Source organism: Lupinus angustifolius, chromosome LG13 (assembly GCF_001865875.1).
Source record: "Lupinus angustifolius cultivar Tanjil chromosome LG13, LupAngTanjil_v1.0, whole genome shotgun sequence".
In the NCBI taxonomy this organism is placed as follows: domain Eukaryota; kingdom Viridiplantae; phylum Streptophyta; class Magnoliopsida; order Fabales; family Fabaceae; genus Lupinus; species Lupinus angustifolius.
The window spans coordinates 4258132-4277088 of NC_032021.1; the positions used below are offsets into that span (position 1 = coordinate 4258132).

Consider the following 18957-nt stretch of genomic DNA (forward strand, 5'->3'; position numbering starts at 1 on the left):
TAGGCACCTTTTTCTATTTGAAAATTTATCTCACCATTATAGGAGAGTCCAGTACTTGATAAGACTGAGATATGTGGACTTTAGAAAAAATTAAAGGTGTAGATTGTAAAACATTTTTAGCCAAAAGAATATTATAAATGATGAAATAAATCTGGGTCTCACATTCCAGTACCTGAGAGGATCACAACCCTTTCTTTAGATCCTAGTTAGTATTTGAGAAAGCCTTATGCCAAAATGTATGTACGTAATATATTCAATAAACTCTTGACAACATATTAAAATTTAATTTTAACTAAAATTTAATCACAAATAATAACATAAAAAAATATAAATAACAAGTTTTTCTAGTTAATATTTTATAGAAAAATGACTGCAGAACAAAATAAGGTTACAAATGCCATTAACTATAATACTATATTCAACTAGAAATCAATATTCGTCATTTTCTTCCAATAGAAATAGAAGAAAGGTTTCCTGAATTTTCACTCCAACAACCACATCCTAAACCCCACCTTAGAGAAAGAAAAAGAGTGAAGTCATTTTCCATGTAGAAGTCCTGTTCTTTCATAGTCCAAACTTTAAATGCTAAAGAAAAATACTTCATGTGGAGGCAAAGCCAAGCATACACCAAACAAACCATAAGTTCATATATAATTGAGGAAATACCCATATCATTTTTTAACCTTACCAATTTGGTCCTTCAAAAATTGAAAAACAAAAAATCATCTACAAAAATTTTAAATATGGATCAAATTAGTTATTTTTATCATGTTTTAAAATATTTAGTGGGGACTAATTTGACCATAAAAATGAATAATTCGAAGTACATTTGAAATTTTTTAAAATCATTTTCAGTTTTTTAATTTTTGAAGAACAAAAAAAACAAGAGGGCCTAAAATGGGTAATTCCTCTATATAATTTTCTTAGCTTCTCCATCAACCTCCCTCCTTCAGAACCAAGTCAATAGCCAAAACTTGACACAAACAACATCCAACTTCTTAGTCCCATGTCTCTTTCTCTTTAACTACCCCTTTCTCCATCCATAGTTCACCACAACAACAATATATTAAAGTCTTTAACTTCAAACACCTATGATATGCCTAACCCAAATGCAAAGCAATGTTAGGTGAAAGATAGCAACATTAAACATCATCAAAAACTATCTTTTACTGCAAAAATAGTTGTGAATTGCCAAATGAAATAAAGAGTAGTACCCTTTGAAGAGGAGGAACCTCAAAGCATTGTTGTTTCTGCTTTTGGTGTGTCCCCTGCCTTGTTGTGTTGGGAGGAAAATGCAGCTTCATATATCACCAAGTTTAAGGCATGTCACTTTGCTTCCGGGAAAAGGGTTGAGGGAGTTTATCAAAGTGAAAGTTGTATCAAGGAAGCTTTCTTATCGGATGCTCTTCTATGCACTATTGTTCTTCACATTTCTGCTACGGTTTGTGTTTGTTTTGACAGCAGTGGATAGCATTGATGGAGAAAACAAGTGTTCTACCATAGGTACAGTATCAGTATCTCTCTTTTGTTAACACTAGATAATGTTAAGGCATGCTATGTTACAAGTGTGGCCCAGTGCAGTGCATGATGTTTCCACTAAGTAGGGATGAACTTCACAATTTGCAAACCTGAAGTTCTAAACTTCAAAATTTAGGTAGTGATAGATTCTCTGACCTTCGAAGCAAGAATAAAACTTTTTATAGCTAGAAAATACCAGTAATTGTGATTATGTTGGTAACAACAATTAATCTAAAGAAAGAGAATAGAAAAGAGAGACAAAGCATAAGGTTTTATTAATAGGATTCATCCAATCGTGTCTACCTATCCAGAAGCGTTGAACGACTACCAATATGCTATTAAAGAATAGGCATTTACAAAATACATATATACAACCTACTACCATAACCCCATTATATAAGCCCAAACACACAAACTAGAAAATATAATATGTCAGAAGTGTATCGATCCACAATCATGGACCCATATACGGCTTGGTCGTGTATCACTGCCTATCCTCATATGTATCATCTTCATGGTCGTGGGTCTGTCCACGGCCTTGGTTGCCAGCACACCCTGGTCGTGGTTGCCACTAGAACTCAATGACTTGAGAAGTTTCGAGAACTGGTCGTGTGTCCGTACACAACCTGACCGTGTTCCTCTTCCTTGATCATGAGCCATACATGGCAGATTACTTATGTATATATTGACCTTTTGATTTAATAGAAAATATTTGCAGGTTGCCTGGGAAAAAAACTTAGGCCAAAGATATTGGCAAGAAGTCTTGAATCAAGTGTAATCTCCTGAACTCCTCTAATAATTATATTTGTCAGCATGTGAATCCAAAGTGATGGGTGAAAATAATATTTGTTTCTGACAGGTCCCCGAAGTGATGTATGGTATATTAGATCAACCCCTTGGTAAAGATGAGCTAGAGGGAAGGTCTGATATTCCACAAACTTTAAAAGAGTTTATGACCGAAATGAAGGAAGGTGGATATGATGCCAAGGCATTTGCAATTAAACTAAGAGAAATGGTACCATTCTCCCATATTTTGAACTGGATGAAATTGGAAGAATTTAGTTTGATGCAAAAAATAACATTTTTCTATGTTCTAGTCTCCATCACTTAATGCTATAAATTTTATTAGGTAAGCCTTATGGAACAAAGGACCAGGATAGCCAAAATTCAAGAATATTTGTATCGTCATATCGCATCAAGCAGCATACCTAAAGAGCTTCACTGTCTTCACTTGAGGCTGGCCAATGAGCACGCTAGCAATGCAGCAGCACGCCTTCAGCTACCACCCGCAGAACTAGTCCCAGCTCTGGTTGACAACTCCTACTTCCATTTTGTCCTTGCATCGGACAATGTTATCGCCGCCTATGTGGTTGCAACATCACTTGTCCGCAACAGTCTGCGACCTCAGAAAGTTGTTCTGCACATAATTACAGATAAAAAGACTTATTATCCTATGCAGGCTTGGTTTTCTTTGCACCCTTTATCACCTGCTGTGATTGAGGTCAAGGCATTGCACCATTTTGATTGGTTTTCAAAGGGAAAGGTGCCTGTGCTGGAAGCTATGGAAAAAGATCAACAGGTGCGGTCACAGTTTAGAGGGGGTTCATCATCTATTGTTGCAAATACTGGTGAGAAGCCTAATGTTATTGCAGCAAAGTTGCAAGCACTTAGTCCAAAGTATAATTCTGTGATGAACCACATCAGGATACATCTACCAGAGGTAAAAGTGATAGCATAGAAAGTAAATGTATTACTTGATAGCTTATAATCCATTATCTTTGTTTTTAGGTGCCTATGATGCTTACTACCTAATACATTTTTCATAACAGTTGTTCCCAAGTCTTGACAAGATAGTTTTCCTCGATGATGACATTGTAGTACAAACCGATCTTTCACCTCTGTGGGACATTGACATGGATGGAAAAGTTAATGGAGCAGTAGAAACATGCACTGGAGAAGATAAATTTGTTATGTCAAAGAGGCTAAAAAGCTATTTGAACTTTTCTCACCCTCTAATATCCAAAAAGTTTGATCCCAATGAATGTGCTTGGGCTTATGGCATGAACATTTTTGACCTAGAGGCTTGGAGGAACACCAATATAAGCCTTACATACCATTACTGGGTTGAGCAGGTAAGCATATCTTCCATCCTACCATACTACTGAAAAGAAAATGGTGAAAAAAATAAGTACTTTTAATATGTTCAAATTTTAAGTCATTAAAATTTGGGTTTCTATAATAGAGACATGGTGCAACATTACAACACATATTGTTATGCTTTATGCAGAATATAAAATCAGACCTAAGTTTGTGGCAGCTAGGAACATTACCTCCCGGATTAATAGCGTTCCACGGCCATGTCCACAATATTGATCCTTTCTGGCACATGCTGGGATTGGGATACCAGGAAAATACAAGTTTAGCAGAAGCTAAGAGTGCCGGAGTCGTCCATTTCAATGGCAGGGCAAAGCCATGGCTACATATAGCTTTGCCACAACTTAGGTCATTGTGGACCAAGTATATTGACTTTTCGGATAACATCATCAGGAGTTGTCACATTAGGGAATCATCATAACTTGGATCTCAAGGAATAAAATGAGACCCTTTTGGTGAGATGAAGAAGTAGTATTGGCATAGAAGGGGACAATGAAAATGAGAGGATTTCTTCCAAGCATAAGCCAATCCAAGACAAAGGGGAGATAACAATTATATGAGATGACACTCCTTGTTTTAAATTCTTTATACTTTGAACTTCTAGAATTCTGTTTCTCTTCAGTCCATACTGTAAGTATGAGAATATTTGTAGATCATATATGCATATATAAAGAGAACACAGTAAGGCAATGGCTTCAGAATAAGCTTTTTGTACTCTAAAGAATAAATATTTTTGGGAAGAGACCATTCAAAATCCTATTTTGTTTCTATTTAATAAATCAGGTTAACAGCAAAATTTTGACCATGTTTTAATTTTCACTGCTAATGCAGTAGTTAGGTAGTTCCTGCAATCATATGAGATCAAATATTTCATAATGCATGGATGTTTAACTATATGGATGCAAAATACTCACAAACCCCATCTGTCAAACCTTTTCCTTTTTGCTCAAGAACACGTTTACTTCTAACCCTACAATAGAATTTCAAATTGCCTCATCTGTAGAATTCAAGTTTGGTGGGAGAGGGTCAGATTTGGCAACTGAAGGAATGGCAGCTTCTTTAAGTTGTAATCAAGCCACAGGATCAATATGTTTTTAATAGGATAACATTTTCATTATAGGCATATGCCCAATAACATCATAAACAAGTTGGGATAGTGAGTCATCCAACAATGGAATTTCAGTTGAACTTGGGGGAGTGTAATAGTCATGTTATACTCGAGTAGTGGAAAATGAGATTGTTGTGAATTGGGCAAAAAGAGAACAAAATGGTCGCTAAATTGAGTTTAAGACTATAAGATTGTGAAGGCGGGGTTTCATGAGTTGGAATTATAATAGAGGCAGGGCAACAATAAACCTTTCACCATAGCTGCCATTACATCCAATATCTGCTTAACTCACATGCATCTAGTCATGTATCAATCTTTATATTTGAGAAACTACTAATAGTCTGAATTCAATTCATTTGATTACAAAAGGAAACCAAAGTAAAAACTAAATCACCACTGCTCTATTGCTTTCTCTATAGACAATACATTTCTACTTGCAACAATGCATTCTTCCCTATTTAGCAAGCCTAAACCGAAATAATGTTACTACCTACCTAACATTGGATTATCTAAGAACCCAGTAGCAACCATTATAACTAAGGTGAAGACAGCTAGAAGAGCTTATTAACATTTACACGCAAATACAAGCATTACTTCATAATAGTATTATATGCCAAATACAGTTAGAAATCACCACCAAGTCCAGCTAAAATACTAAGAACAAATAAAGCCAAGAGACATGGTTAAATGGATACAACCATGGGACAAATGAAAGCCCAAAGAATTGTACAATGACAACTTAGGCAACTGGCGGACGGAGTACATGATCCTGTGAGGTATCCACTGAAGCGGGTGGCATAAATTGCCACATTGCAACTCCTGGATAACTAATAAAAGGTACCAACTTGTTGCCAGGGGCTTGGCCTTGTGCAGCAAATGTGGCTTGGCCTTGTGCAGCAAATGCGGCTTGGCCTTGAGCAGCAAAAGCAGCTTGGCCTTGTGCAGCAAAAGCAGCCTGGCCTTGTGCAGCAAAAGCAGCTTGGCCTTGTGGAGCAAAAGCGGCAGGGATTGCAGCGGGGGGAGGCAAGAAACTAGGTTGTGCATTCATAGACATTAGTTGCTGCTCCAACCTCTCTTTCTCTGCCTTCAGCCTCTGTTTCTCATCACGAAGTTCATTTTTCTCAGCCTGTAAGCATATGGGAATTTTGTTTTTAAATTAAAAAAATCAATTTAGTATTATGAGTGTACATAGCTCACTCACCACTGGAGAAGAAACTAGTTTTAAGGCAAAATAATAAAACGATGTCGATTACAGTACTCCTAACAATTCATTCCATTTCCAAAAGGATTTTAATAATATAAATTGAGACTTAACCTTTAAATCTTTAATCTTTTCTTGAAGACCCATATTTGAATCTTTCAACTTCTGGGCTTCACCTCGTAACTGTGTCACCATATGGACAGCATCAATCAGGATAGCAGCCTTATCTGTTTTTGGAGGCCTTCCGGGCTCCAAAATGGAGCCTAATTCAATAAACCTAACCATGTCAATCATATTAGGTACATGCCCCAGCAACATATTTACACAAAAACCTGCAAATAGAACAGGAATAGATAGAGGGAACGTAGTAGGAAGTATACAAGCTTACTTGTCATTGAGCCTATCCCTCCGCAACTTCTCCCGACATGCTTTGGAGCTAGAAGCAGTACATGCCTCAGATCTAACCCTGCAACATGAAATGAACAAGGGATAATTTGCTCTAAGGATAAGCTATCTGGATTGAATCCGCTCATTTTTGGGTTTAAATGTTTAATATACAAAAGTTCCAGTTCTCTAAGGCAGGGACAGGCAATGTAAGAAAACTAGGATAAGAAGAAAGATAACAAAATGGAGCTCTAAATCATCTAAAAAATGATCTAGCATGGTAGCAAGCTACACAAGCAATATAACAGAGATTGGGAACTAAAGTTTATAGTGAATGAAGAGCTTCACAAGAGCATCTTACGTAATCAGATTGCCAGTGGCTACATGTATTGGTTATGGTTTTCCGTTTCATTAATACAAATTATTTCTTCAACGAAAGGAAAAGAGAAAAATATTGTGTACCTCTTCTTTGAACCGGACTCTTTGAGACCACCAGAATCCCCCAATGTGCCATCAATTTCAACACTAGGAGAATATTGAAGAAAAAATAAGGTCAGAGAAATGACTTTTTTGTATTTTTGGGGGGGAGGGTGGTAGATACAGCCATGAAGAGGAAGAAAATATACAAATGCCATCACATAATTTACTTTAAAACAACATCATGCTAATAAACCAACCAATGCTGTGAAGGTCTGGCCGGCCAGCTCACCAGCCATGTTTAGCCCATTTTAGACCACCCGGTCTAACTGGTTAAACCTTAAACGAAACCGCTTCCGGTTTGGTGTTCAGAGCGATTCTCACAATATTGATACAAACAATACAGCTTATCAACAATCATCATAAATCTTCCTTGATAGGCTAAAATAGTAGTCTCCCACTGCTCCTGAAAATCATAACCTTTAAAATTAGAATATCTACTATTTGATCCACTCTTCTAACTGGAGAAACTATCGATCTTCTCAAATGAAACTGATCACCCCTAAGTATGTTTCTTCATCTTCTCCTCAATAGATGCTACTCCAACTTTCTCTTGGATATTTGTGTTCATATATTGTATTTATCCACTCATCAACCTCACCATTCTCATATTGGTTACACTTAGTTCTTGTTCTTGTTGGCACTTCACTTCCCCCAACATTCACTAATGACTAAGCACTGTCATAGAGCATCAATTGCCACATAAGTCATAACTGCTCAGAAGTATTTTCCTTTGACTCAAATAGACACTGAAACGAATACAAATTATGCCTGGAGCATTTTCCCACTACACCCAACTAGCTTGAATCCTAGGTGAGACAACCCTGTCACTTTGTAAAATGAATTCAAGAAACTACAGAGTGGAACTTGTGGTGCAGAATTATCCCTAATTTAGATGCCCAAAAACTGCCGCTTAAAAATCGCATTGAGTATTCAATTTGAAACTAAACAACATATATGGCAATCCGAAAGAAGGAATTACAGAACAATCAGCATTTCTTAAACAGAAGCTGCACAGACAACTAAGATCTCAAATGCATAAGCTTGAATACAATGGAAGTTTTAATGCAATAATTAATAATTAAGTAATATGAAAGCAGCAGCAGCAATTAAACTTGTATGACTAAGAATGTCATCAAGCTATCTAAGTTAAATTTCGAAGAAGGTTCTACTACATATTTCTAGACTCAAGTTGACCAGTCTAAAAAACTCTGATACATGAGAAGATATTAAAAACAAAATAAAAAAAAACTAAAACTATCTTGATTATTGCATTTACTAATTAAAAAATCTGCATTTCTTCCATGAACACAGAAAAATTAGCTACCCTTTGAACAAGGAAATGTAACATAAATCTCTGAACATAAAAATTTACAAATTAGCAACCATCTGAACTAAGAAATAGCACATCAAACCCTAAAAGTTAGAAATTAACAAAAACAAAGCAATAAGGCATAATATACAGAAAGAAAGGGCAAAAGCACAATTGATAGAATGATTAGTGAGTACCTAACATTAGAAGAAGGGTTGAAGGGTTGTGGGGCCCAATTGAAGGTTGAATCAGGGACAGGAATATCTTCAATCAACCCGAATTCCAAAATCCAATTCGTGTTTTCCCGGGAAACCATTTTCCGGTTGAATTTTCCGGCAAGATTGGGGGAATCTTTTTTTATAATTATTATTATTATTTTGGTGTGAAACAAATAGGGGATAAGAGTTTGCTTACACGTTTGAGGAACTAATAGAGGAAAATAATAATAATTATTATTGTTATTTATTATTATTATCTCTTCGTTAGAAAAAATGTGGGAAAACCGGAAAAGAGAAATCTGTGTGCAAAATTGGAAATTTGGTGGTAAGTGGCAATTGGCAAAAGTAGTGAGGAAATGGTGATGAGGCAATTATTTTGTCCTCTTCTTCAATCACAAAAGGTTTTTGGGCTTGGGCTTCTTTCTCTTTTGTTTTTTATTTGTTTATGATTAAGAATATATAAAGTTAATATAGTAGAATAACATCATTTAAGATTCGTAAAAAGTTAAGAGTTTGATTTTTAAGAGCGACACTTATTATAAATTTAAAATTATTAATTTTTTATTCAAAAAGTGAAAGAATAATGTTAGTGGTATCAAAGAAATGTTTTTTATTGCTAGAATGAGTGAGAAAATTATGGAGAAATGCATAATATAGGATTCCTCCATACCTCCACCAATTTACTAACTAGACACTAGCATCCCTAAGACTTATATATTAAGACAATATCCAATTATAACCAAATTCATAGGGCCTACAACATCAAAAGACTTTTTTTTAAATAATAACACCATTCCTTCTTAATCCATATAAATCATATCACATCCATCCATACAAAGTATAACTAAAACAGTGTCCTGATTAGACAAAGCCATTAATGATTGCAGAATTTGAATTCACCAATAAAATTTTCTTCATGTCACAATCCACTTCTATTTCTAGTTTTTTTTTGTTCTCATTATGACTTTCATTTCCACTATGATCAAGAGACTAATCAATTCACCTTATAATAATTTCTCCTCCTAACATTTATCCTCCCTCATCGACCTTTGGTTTTATGCATTATTTGAAGGGTCTACCTTTATCTAACAAATAGATCAACTTGTTCATAGTTTATAGTATTTTTTTATGGATGTATATCTCTTGTGCATGCATCATTAATTATGATTGACTAAAAAAATAATAAATTATTGATTTTTTAATATAGATAATTTTTTTCAACCAATCATAAGTTAATAATATATACAATGGTACAACTTGTGGAACAGAATATTGCTCGGTTTCTAAATGTTCTACAATAATTAGTATCCCATGATATATAAATTATTCAAACGCATCCCTATAATACAATTTTAAAAATTAGTGAGCAATCTCTACACGTTAATAATACAGGGAATTCTAAATACATCAAAAAAATAGTTTTTAATAAAAGTTATCCCAATTCTCCAAACTATCATTTTAACCCAAGTAATACTAAAGTATACCCTAACTCCTTAATAACTTATATGACAACCTCAGACTCCATGGTACTTCCCCATAAAAAACTCTAACACTTACCATAGCCACACATTGTTGTCACTTGTTAACTTGTTACTGTCCAAAACAATAATAGAAAAATATGTATAGACTATGTATTATTTTTTAATATTGTTATTGCATTATTTATTATTCATATTTAGTTATTAGTGATTTTTCAAAAAATAATATAAATAAATGATCGATAATATATTAACCGTGTATAAATTTGTACACCAACAATTCATAATATTAGACTCAAATAATAGTTGTCATCCTCAACTACCTTCATCTTCTATGTTTTTCTACAATAGTTATTAATTCGGTGGTGCCATGGAACAGAAAACTAAACTATGAAATATTCAACTTCCAGTCATTGTCCAAATTTGAATTTAACAGAGAATTAATGCAGTAAATTCATTCTTGAGTTGAATCTTCGAATATGGCCAATCATGTAACAAACTTGTGACCCATGAAACTTGACCTATGACTTGAATCAGGTGAAACTTGTAACTTGTAAGCATAGAATAATATCTCCATAGAGAATATTCAATGAGAAAAATGGTATTATATAGAAATTCAATACTGTAAAATACCCTTTACAATATTTTTTTGTTTTTTAAATACCAGGGTGGGATATCACGTTATCTTATGGGATAATGTTTCATGAGCCTCAAAAAAGGAACATCACTTGGTATTCCTCTAATGTTTTTGATGTATTTTTTAGATATGTAATAAGAATCAAAGTAAGTTAAGTGATATATATATATATATATATANNNTATTATATAAAATATTTGAAAGTTGATACATAAATAGCAGAAATCATTTCAACTTTATTATTGAATAATGCAAAAAATGTGACTCTTTACAATACAGCAAGTTGCCATTTCATATCCACACATATACATGAGCACACCAAATATTAACCAATTAACCAACCAGTACAAATACTTGAAATGTATAAAATACATTAAACTAATCTTGTTTCTTTCAAACAAAATAATATATATTTATATATCTTATTTACAAATATATATGGTAAACACTCTTGAAATTGTTCATGCTTCATATTGAATTGGAGGAGAATGAGTTTGTTGAATAAAATGTTCGATTATTTTCCTTAACTCATCAGGATTTGCACCCACAATTTTATTCACTTGAGCTCCTCCACTCATCAAAACAAAGGTAGGCATAGCTTTGATTTCCAACTTGGATGCAACTTCCTAGATAGAGTAAAACAAAATGGGTTAAGTGAATATATTATAAATACATGTGATACTCATTATAATTTGTCCCTTGAAACCACCCAAAACTAATAGCGAAGGAATTAATATAAGACACAACATATTGATACCTTCTGCAAAGTTCACACTTAAATATATATACTATGATCAATAATGTCATTATTATAAGAAAAGGCTTAAAGCCTACATGAATTTTTTATATTGAGATAAGGCTTCAATTATACTATGCTTGTTGATGCAAACATAGGTTATGTGGCCTCAAAGTGGGGTTTGGAATCCTATGATAAACTATTTTAAAATATTTTTGTGGACAACACTTTGGATACATTGCACATTCTGCAAATTTGAGTCACTACATAGGAAAGTAACATATTAATTGAAAATTGTGAAGATATGTTATACCCTCAAAATAGTTTTTCAAATACATGGAAGTACAAACCAAGAGGGTGCCATATATTTTACACAAAAATGTAGATTTGTGTTGAAAATAAATTTACCTTAACCTCGTCCACATCAACTTTGAGAAATAGAACATCTTGATAGGTAGAGGCCAATTCTTCAAAGAAAGGATTCATAGCTATAGAAGGCATGCACCAGAAAGCAGAGAAATGAACCATAACCTACAAATTTTATAAGCAAAATCTGAGTCATATTCCTTAACTAACCTATTGTGATAACTATAAGTGCAAACATATATATTCATTTATATTATATGAATCCCTAGCAAAAAGGTGAGACTCACAGGAAAGCCTTGATTGGTAGCATAAGTGATGTAGTCTTCCCATGATTTCCATGACTCTATTTTCACAACCTTAGATTTTTTGAGTTGATATTGGCTCTCCATTTGTTTTTGCTTCTCCTTCTTCAAAGGGGGTGCTATATATATATATATATATTATATAATATGCTTTGGGATAAAGTAAGTTATAAAAGTTAGTCTATATTTGAAATGATGAATTTTCTTTTTTATAAACATAAGTTGAATTGATATATTGATATATAATACTGGTTATAATAAATGTAATCGAGATAGGTCCTTGTTTTAGACAATTCTTCGGTCTTGCTCCTTCTATGCACGCATCGATAGAAATTATCGTAACTTAGTAACACACACTTTCATTATCTATTAATAATATAAAGTAACACAAATATTGGGTTGTTGACAGGGAATGCTACACACACAAAAAATAACAGACTTTATTAAATTAAATTGCACACATCTATCTACCAAACAACACACAATTTGATAGTTGTCAGTTTTGCTCAGACTCATATTATTTAATATTAGAAAGAATATAACTAATTAAATCAAGTTGTATCATATTTATCTTAACACATACCCTTCATGTGTAGGACTAAACGATAACATATGATGTGTGAAGTTTGCAAAAGACTAAACATATGTGAGTAGCCAATTGGAAGAGTTGGCTCTGATACATATAAAAATGATCAGATTTAACTCAACCTCAAAAGTTAGCTCTTATGGTGAGAACTGTCTAAACTTTATTAAGTAATAGTTGGATTATATTTTGATGACATGTTGAACTTCTCTAACAAATAAAAACACAACAAACCCCTATGATGTTATTAATACTGCTATATTATTGATTACTATTGAGAGAAGAAAAGTACAAATCTAATTATTGTTAATACTAACTTATTAATATGTATGCAAACAAAACATGATAGCAGCAATTTGGTAGGCTACAAAAGAACAAAATGCTTTCAAAATCTTGAAACTTAGGATTATCTTTCCTGCGGGGAACTTGCAATTTTAGATATAGCTTATGATCATGTCATTTTCATAGCCAAAATCTGGTTATTATCAATGAGAAATGAGTGCCAAGTAGCCCATTTTATATAAAGTCTTATTATGCTGTGTAGGCCATCCGTATCTTAATCTGCATATGATGATTGCTGTGAATCAAACTTATCCTTAACTGGTTCAATCTTGATCTTAAGCCAGTCAGCTTTTGTATGCAGTGTACTGAATTTGCACGCATTAGAAAGAGATACCAAATTTTAGATAAACTCTTGTATAAGAGTACAATATTTTTATATTTACATACTCTTATATATTAATAATATGTACTTTTGTATCAGTTTTCTTCTTATTTCATAAAATGAAAAGTGAGATGCACAAACATTGTGGTAGTGTCTCTTTCAAGTATTTCATTAGTGGGAGTCCAAAAAATATATTTGAGAGAAATTTCACTGATACAAAGTTATCTTGCTAAAGTTGGTTATAGTGCTGAAAAAAGAGTTTGTTAACGAGTAGCTGATATATTCGTCCTATGGCCATTTACCAAAATCTATTGCAATATTTTATAATATGGATAAAGATCTGTCTAAAGAAATGGAGAGGACTATGACCCCAAAATGAACTATGTCAAATAGCTGCAGTTAACAGGTTTCCCATATATTTACCAAAAGCTACAACAACAACCAAACATTTATCCCATTAGGTGGGGCCAGTTATGTGGATTGGCCGACACCATAATTCTCCACTAAACCAAAAGCTGCAAAGGATGAAAAATCTGCCTCAAACAAAATCATACTATCAAGAAACTTCAATTATTCTTCAAGAGGCCATGCACTAACATTAATGTATCAAACATTTGATGTGATTTTTCATCAAGCTGCTTTACTATTTCTATTTTTCTTTTTATATAGGAGAAATGTTATATAAATAGATGACATTATAGGCAGAGTTACAAATTGGACTATTAGAACAAGTCTTGAACTAGATGCAGACTTGGCAACTTTTTTCACTATACATGCTATATGCTGATGATGGAAACACTCATTTTCACTTTATTGTAGCACTTTCACTGCCACTTAGTTGACACAAATTATTACAAAAAATATACATCATTCTAGTGATTAGAAATAGCTCAAGCGAGAGTCTGTTGAACGTGCATGTGTTTGACGACGTGGTGTTCCAATCTCACAAGCATTTACTCTTGATGCAAACCTGAGTGAGCATAGTGACTCGCCAACTGAAGTAGGATCGGGCGAGATGTTTACGAACATTAACGTCTTCGAGTCACCACCTAGACAAGGCTGTTCAATCATATTGTATTGAAGACATTAGGTAATCTTAAATTGTTTAAAGCAAGTAACAAAGAAATCATCGATGTTTGTGTAAATTTTATGCAAGAAATAAAAGAATGAGAATTACCTGAAGTAGATATGTTAGTTTTGAGTTCCTGAATGGCACATGATCTTCCTTCTTGGCCAAGGCAAATATAACATCACTCAGTGATGACAAACTTTTGTTGATTGCCTGATAAGAAAAGAATGAAAATTTAAATTAGTTGAAACCAAATAAGCACAAGTAAAAAGAAAATATCATGGCTTTACACATACTTGAGTTTCTTTCAACCTGTCCCCGGTTGATCCACTCTTCGAAAGACGCTCGCTACCAGCAAGATCAATAAGATTCAAAATGCCTTGTACTTGTTGGTCAGTGCTCTAGCAGAAAAAAATAAAATAGATTCCATCATCATACAAGAATATGTGTATGGATGATTCAGATAGAAATTGATAACACAAATATAGAAAAATGGTTTTTTGTTGTTATCATAAGAGAAACATCTATACCTCATTTACACCATATATTCGAAGAGTGAATACAAAATGGCTTCTTGACGATTGTTCATTCATCTGAGTCTTTCCCACTGATCTAAAAGGAAATAACCAGAAAAAACCAATATAGTTAAGTTTGAGAAAAAAACAGCAAAGTATTTTGACTTCTAAGAGGAAATAAATCAATACTTTGTTGCACAGGAATTATGTAAAATCATGTTCTACCAAACCAATTTCTCAATTCTCCTGATCTCATTCAAAGTAATAAAATGATATTCCCTAAATACATCAAGAAGTATAACTATATAATTTAGTCATAAAATGACAAGTACCTAGTAAAAAATGAACAGTTGCAGCACAACCAAATAGAATAAACACTAGAAACAAGTTACCTGCTATTTGCAGCTTGATTTAACAGAAATCCGACCTCTTTAATACTGTTAACATCCACTACAGTAAGATCCGAAACATGTGTATTTCCACTTGCATCATGTTTGATTGTGTATTGTTTTCCAGGAGTACCATTTTCTAAGCGAGTTGCTTCTGATGATAATCTGTTTGACGATAACAGATCACGAATGGTTTCATTGTATATTTCCAACATTGACACCTGAAAATTTTAACAGGAAAACCTTCTCAACATCATATTTAAAAGTTAATGCACCTTGCAATGAAGAGGGGAATCAAGAAGAAAGTACTCTATGTTACCTGCATTTCATATTTCCAACCTTGAGGTTGTTGAGACTGCTTTGCTTGAAATATTTGTTCTAGCGAACGAGGTATCAAGCCCTTTTCCTCAGGATGCCCTGGCCTTCCCATCATTGTATAGGTTTTTCCGGAGCCAGTCTGGCCATAGGCAAAGATGCAAACCTGAAAAAGAAAATATCATCAAAATTTAAGGAACTGTAATGCTAAACATGCATGTATAAACATTGATTTATAACAATGCATATTAGAAAAATACAATACCCCAGACCAAATCTAATAGATTAACTTGTGCATTACAACACATAAGGGGCAGAACCTAAAAGATCTCTATGACATAAAAGAGCAAAGATGCTATAGAGCAGAGCACTGCATAGAAAAATTAAGATTTTACTAAATCTGTTTTTTTCCAAAATTGACTAGCAATTATGCAGCGGTTTGCAGATATGTATACAATATAATTCAAAATCAATAAAGATGTTTTGCAGAGATACTGGAAGAATTTCTAAATTACCTTATAACCATCAAGAGCACTTTGTACTAGCTGTGAAATTTCTACAAAAACGTCTTCTTGTGTTGCCTCCGGTGTAAAAACTTTATCAAATGTAAAAGAATGTTTTTGGCCTAAGACAAATCAAGAGCAGCATTAGTTGAAAAAATTATTAAATGATAAAATTAGAAAAAAGAGTAACTTCAAAGAAATCATCACAAGAAATGTGATATTACCACTTTGGGTTAGATCAATGTCTCGTCCAGAAGCTTCCATGGATGTTGGATAACTGAAAATCTTGCCTTCTGTGCTACAACTTTCATCGGGCAACAAAGGCCTCACTCGACAGAATACGCGGATGTTCCCTTTTAGTTCCTGTTAAAATGGAGATTACTCAGGTGTGAATTTGTAATATCAACACATTTTTGGCCCAGTGAATTACCAAAATGGTATTATGTAATTTTTTCCGCAGCCTCTCCCCTTCTATAAGTTTATATTCTGCATCTGCAACGCGTCTTTGTAACTCATTTACAAATTTCTGTTGTCCTTCAAATTCCGTCCTTGTCTCGAATGCAGATATATCAAGCACCTAAAAAAGAACAAAAGCAATGAATAAGATAGATAATCGTTATAATGTATATGTGATGAACCAACTCTCACCAATGCTTAAATTGTTAAGAGGAGGTCCATGAAGGGTTTTATATCTAACGCATCCTCCACGCAAGTACCCTTTGGCTAGCATACGGGCAATGCAATCACTGTACTTTGTTATGAAACTCTCTTTTCTCTTATTAGAAGAATGAGGACAACAATGGTTGAACTCTTCGCTACTTGATCTTAGAGATTCTAATACCATGTAAAGGACCAAGTCTATCAAAAGATTAAGCTGTTAGGTAGATCTAACAGTATAGACTTTCTTATTTAAAGTTTGTCTTTATTACCTGAAGTTTCTTCTCTGCAATTGCTAGTTGCTCTTGCAATTCTCTTATCTGATTATCTTTTAAAGAGCAATTCGCCTGTGCAGAAAACTTGTCATCTCATATGACTTCATAATAACAAGGGTATGCAATCTTTAATAGAAAATGGGGTTACAAAACCAACCTCCAGTTCATTTGCTTTTAGTGTCAAGTTGTCCAGTTCAGTGCACGAACTTTCCCTGGATTCTTTTAATTTCTCTAATTCAAAAGTTAAAGTTTGCGCTTGAGATAGTTGGCGGTCCCGTTCATCCCTTACTTGTTGCAATTCTCCTCTGAGAGAAGCAACTTCACTAACCAGAGTGTCCTTTTGTTTTATGGCCTCATCTTGAGAAGACTATTAAAAGAACACAAGAAATTGGGTGGGTAATTTACTAAGAAACTAAAATAGAACAAACCAAACAGGAAATGAAGTAACCAACAAGGAGTTGGTCCAATGGTGTAAGACACAAATGGATCCCCACTTATCGTACAAGCCCAAAGGCCAAGGTTCGATCCCTAGGAGCGGTAGTCATGCACCCTGAAAAAGATTGATTCCTTATCCTTAGGGTGAAGGGACACCCTTGGTTATCACAAAACAATAGGAAATGAAGTGTAATGACTATGGTTTTAGGCAATGAATGAAGAAAAGAGAGTTTGATATTGTTGTGACCAAAATATGATATGAAAGACGAATCCAACAGTACTATTTATACTAATAATAGACTCTTAGTCCTAAGTAAGATAATAAAAAATAAAAAAAACAAATCAAGGATTATAAATAGAAATAAAACCTAAGAGATTATCTAATATCCTCAAAATTATTCTAAGATCCAATAATAATATTACGAAATGTTTTCCCTATATTTTAACACTACTAAACTGCCAGTATGTCACTTTTACACAGTCAAGTTGAATTCCAACTTTTAAATGATCAAACATGAAAACAAACTCACAATGGACAAGGTAAGTTGACTCCTTAACATGGTGATGTTCTCCAGAGCAGCAAACTTCTCTTTCTCTACGCGTTTAAGTTCATCTTCAACTGATGAAAGCTCTGTATGTAGCTTTCCATTGTACTGTTGTAAGCTTGTTATGTAATCCTGTAACCTTTTATACATGTCATTGAGTGATGATATCTGCAGAAATACATAGATAAAGCATATATTAATTAGTATAGTTCCTATGATATAAAAGGATCAAAAGTGGAAAGAAATTTATTGAATTGAAATTACTCTATCATTTCACCTTCTGATTTGCATTTTGAATCTCTCTTTGAGCTTTGCTAAGGTCCTCAGACAGAGTAGTCTGTGACCTCTCAATGTTAAGCCTAGCCTCCCTCTCTTTTTCAAGAGATTCTACTGCAACCTTGTATTTGCAAATATAATACAAGGTATAGAATTTATGAATAACATTTCCTTTGCTCAAAATAGTATCCTATTTGAAATTTGACTGACATGAAAATCTTTCTTACCACCCTTTCCGATTCTTCCTTAATCAATTTCTCTTGCAAAGAAGCGCAATTCCTTCTCATTTCTGTTATAATTGAATTTAGTTCTTCTTCCTTGATTTTAAGCAGCAACTCTGTGATTAATATAAAGATAAGCACATTAGTCCCATAGTCACATGATACGCACTACCACTTCTTCCAGTGCGCTTTACGCGGTTCCTTCTGGGCAGTTAGTCAGTTTTTATATTATTATTACAAGACTTTCAAATGGGCGAACCCTTATGTGGTGCATGGAATTTTCACAAATCAAATTAGATAAGAATGAAAGTAATCTTACCAATTTCTATGCATTTCTGTTGGGTTAATTCCAATGAATTCTTTAACCTTTCCTGCTCTAGTGAGTAGTTCATCTCAAGATCTTGGAACCATCTAATGCAAACCTTAAGCCTTCTTATATAGTCCATCATATTTTCACATCTTTCCTGAAAACATAAAGGTTGATGTTAATATATGAATAATCAAGCAGTATTTCTAGTTAACATGAAAATCAAATAACACACAAAGGCATCAACAACCTTAAATTCAGAAACTCTAACTGACCTTGTAATTAAATCTGTCTTTTCTTTTGGCTTTCTCA

At 33.7% G+C, this 18957-nt stretch overlaps 4 protein-coding genes across 8 annotated transcripts; 1 reads left to right on the forward strand and 3 right to left on the reverse strand.

Moving 5' to 3' along the window:
• On the forward strand, nucleotides 918-4375 carry LOC109363208 (probable galacturonosyltransferase 12). The gene is made up of 6 exons (XM_019609380.1): nucleotides 918-1503; nucleotides 2237-2292; nucleotides 2378-2533; nucleotides 2648-3238; nucleotides 3348-3650; nucleotides 3806-4375. The coding sequence occupies exons 1-6, from the start codon at nucleotides 1293-1295 to the stop codon at nucleotides 4091-4093; spliced, it is 1605 nt and encodes a 534-aa protein (XP_019464925.1). The 5' UTR covers nucleotides 918-1292; the 3' UTR covers nucleotides 4094-4375.
• Nucleotides 5160-8699, reverse strand: LOC109325749 (transcription factor ILR3-like). Of its 5 annotated transcripts, none has more exons than XM_019558291.1 (6): nucleotides 8352-8699; nucleotides 6828-6890; nucleotides 6370-6447; nucleotides 6096-6258; nucleotides 5765-5906; nucleotides 5160-5644 (listed from the first exon to the last, which is right to left on the reverse strand). In XM_019558291.1, the coding sequence occupies exons 1-6, from the start codon at nucleotides 8468-8470 to the stop codon at nucleotides 5520-5522; spliced, it is 690 nt and encodes a 229-aa protein (XP_019413836.1). In that variant the 5' UTR covers nucleotides 8471-8699; the 3' UTR covers nucleotides 5160-5519. The 5 variants fall into 5 exon arrangements, with proteins under 5 accessions (XP_019413836.1, XP_019413834.1, XP_019413835.1 ...); XM_019558289.1 differs by having other exon boundaries at nucleotides 5160-5692; XM_019558290.1 differs by having other exon boundaries at nucleotides 5741-5906.
• Nucleotides 10909-12496, reverse strand: LOC109363422 (thioredoxin-like protein CXXS1). Its single transcript, XM_019609679.1, has 4 exons — nucleotides 12475-12496; nucleotides 11877-12010; nucleotides 11632-11754; nucleotides 10909-11113 (listed from the first exon to the last, which is right to left on the reverse strand). The coding sequence occupies exons 1-4, from the start codon at nucleotides 12479-12481 to the stop codon at nucleotides 10949-10951; spliced, it is 429 nt and encodes a 142-aa protein (XP_019465224.1). The 5' UTR covers nucleotides 12482-12496; the 3' UTR covers nucleotides 10909-10948.
• LOC109363164 (kinesin-like protein KIN-14N) lies at nucleotides 13923-18951 on the reverse strand. The gene is made up of 16 exons (XM_019609311.1): nucleotides 18921-18951; nucleotides 18658-18802; nucleotides 18345-18454; nucleotides 18119-18238; nucleotides 17827-18009; nucleotides 17019-17228; nucleotides 16859-16933; nucleotides 16360-16506; nucleotides 16154-16292; nucleotides 15942-16051; nucleotides 15431-15592; nucleotides 15115-15332; nucleotides 14738-14819; nucleotides 14504-14608; nucleotides 14316-14420; nucleotides 13923-14197 (listed from the first exon to the last, which is right to left on the reverse strand). The coding sequence occupies exons 2-16, from the start codon at nucleotides 18785-18787 to the stop codon at nucleotides 14018-14020; spliced, it is 2076 nt and encodes a 691-aa protein (XP_019464856.1). The 5' UTR covers nucleotides 18788-18802; nucleotides 18921-18951; the 3' UTR covers nucleotides 13923-14017.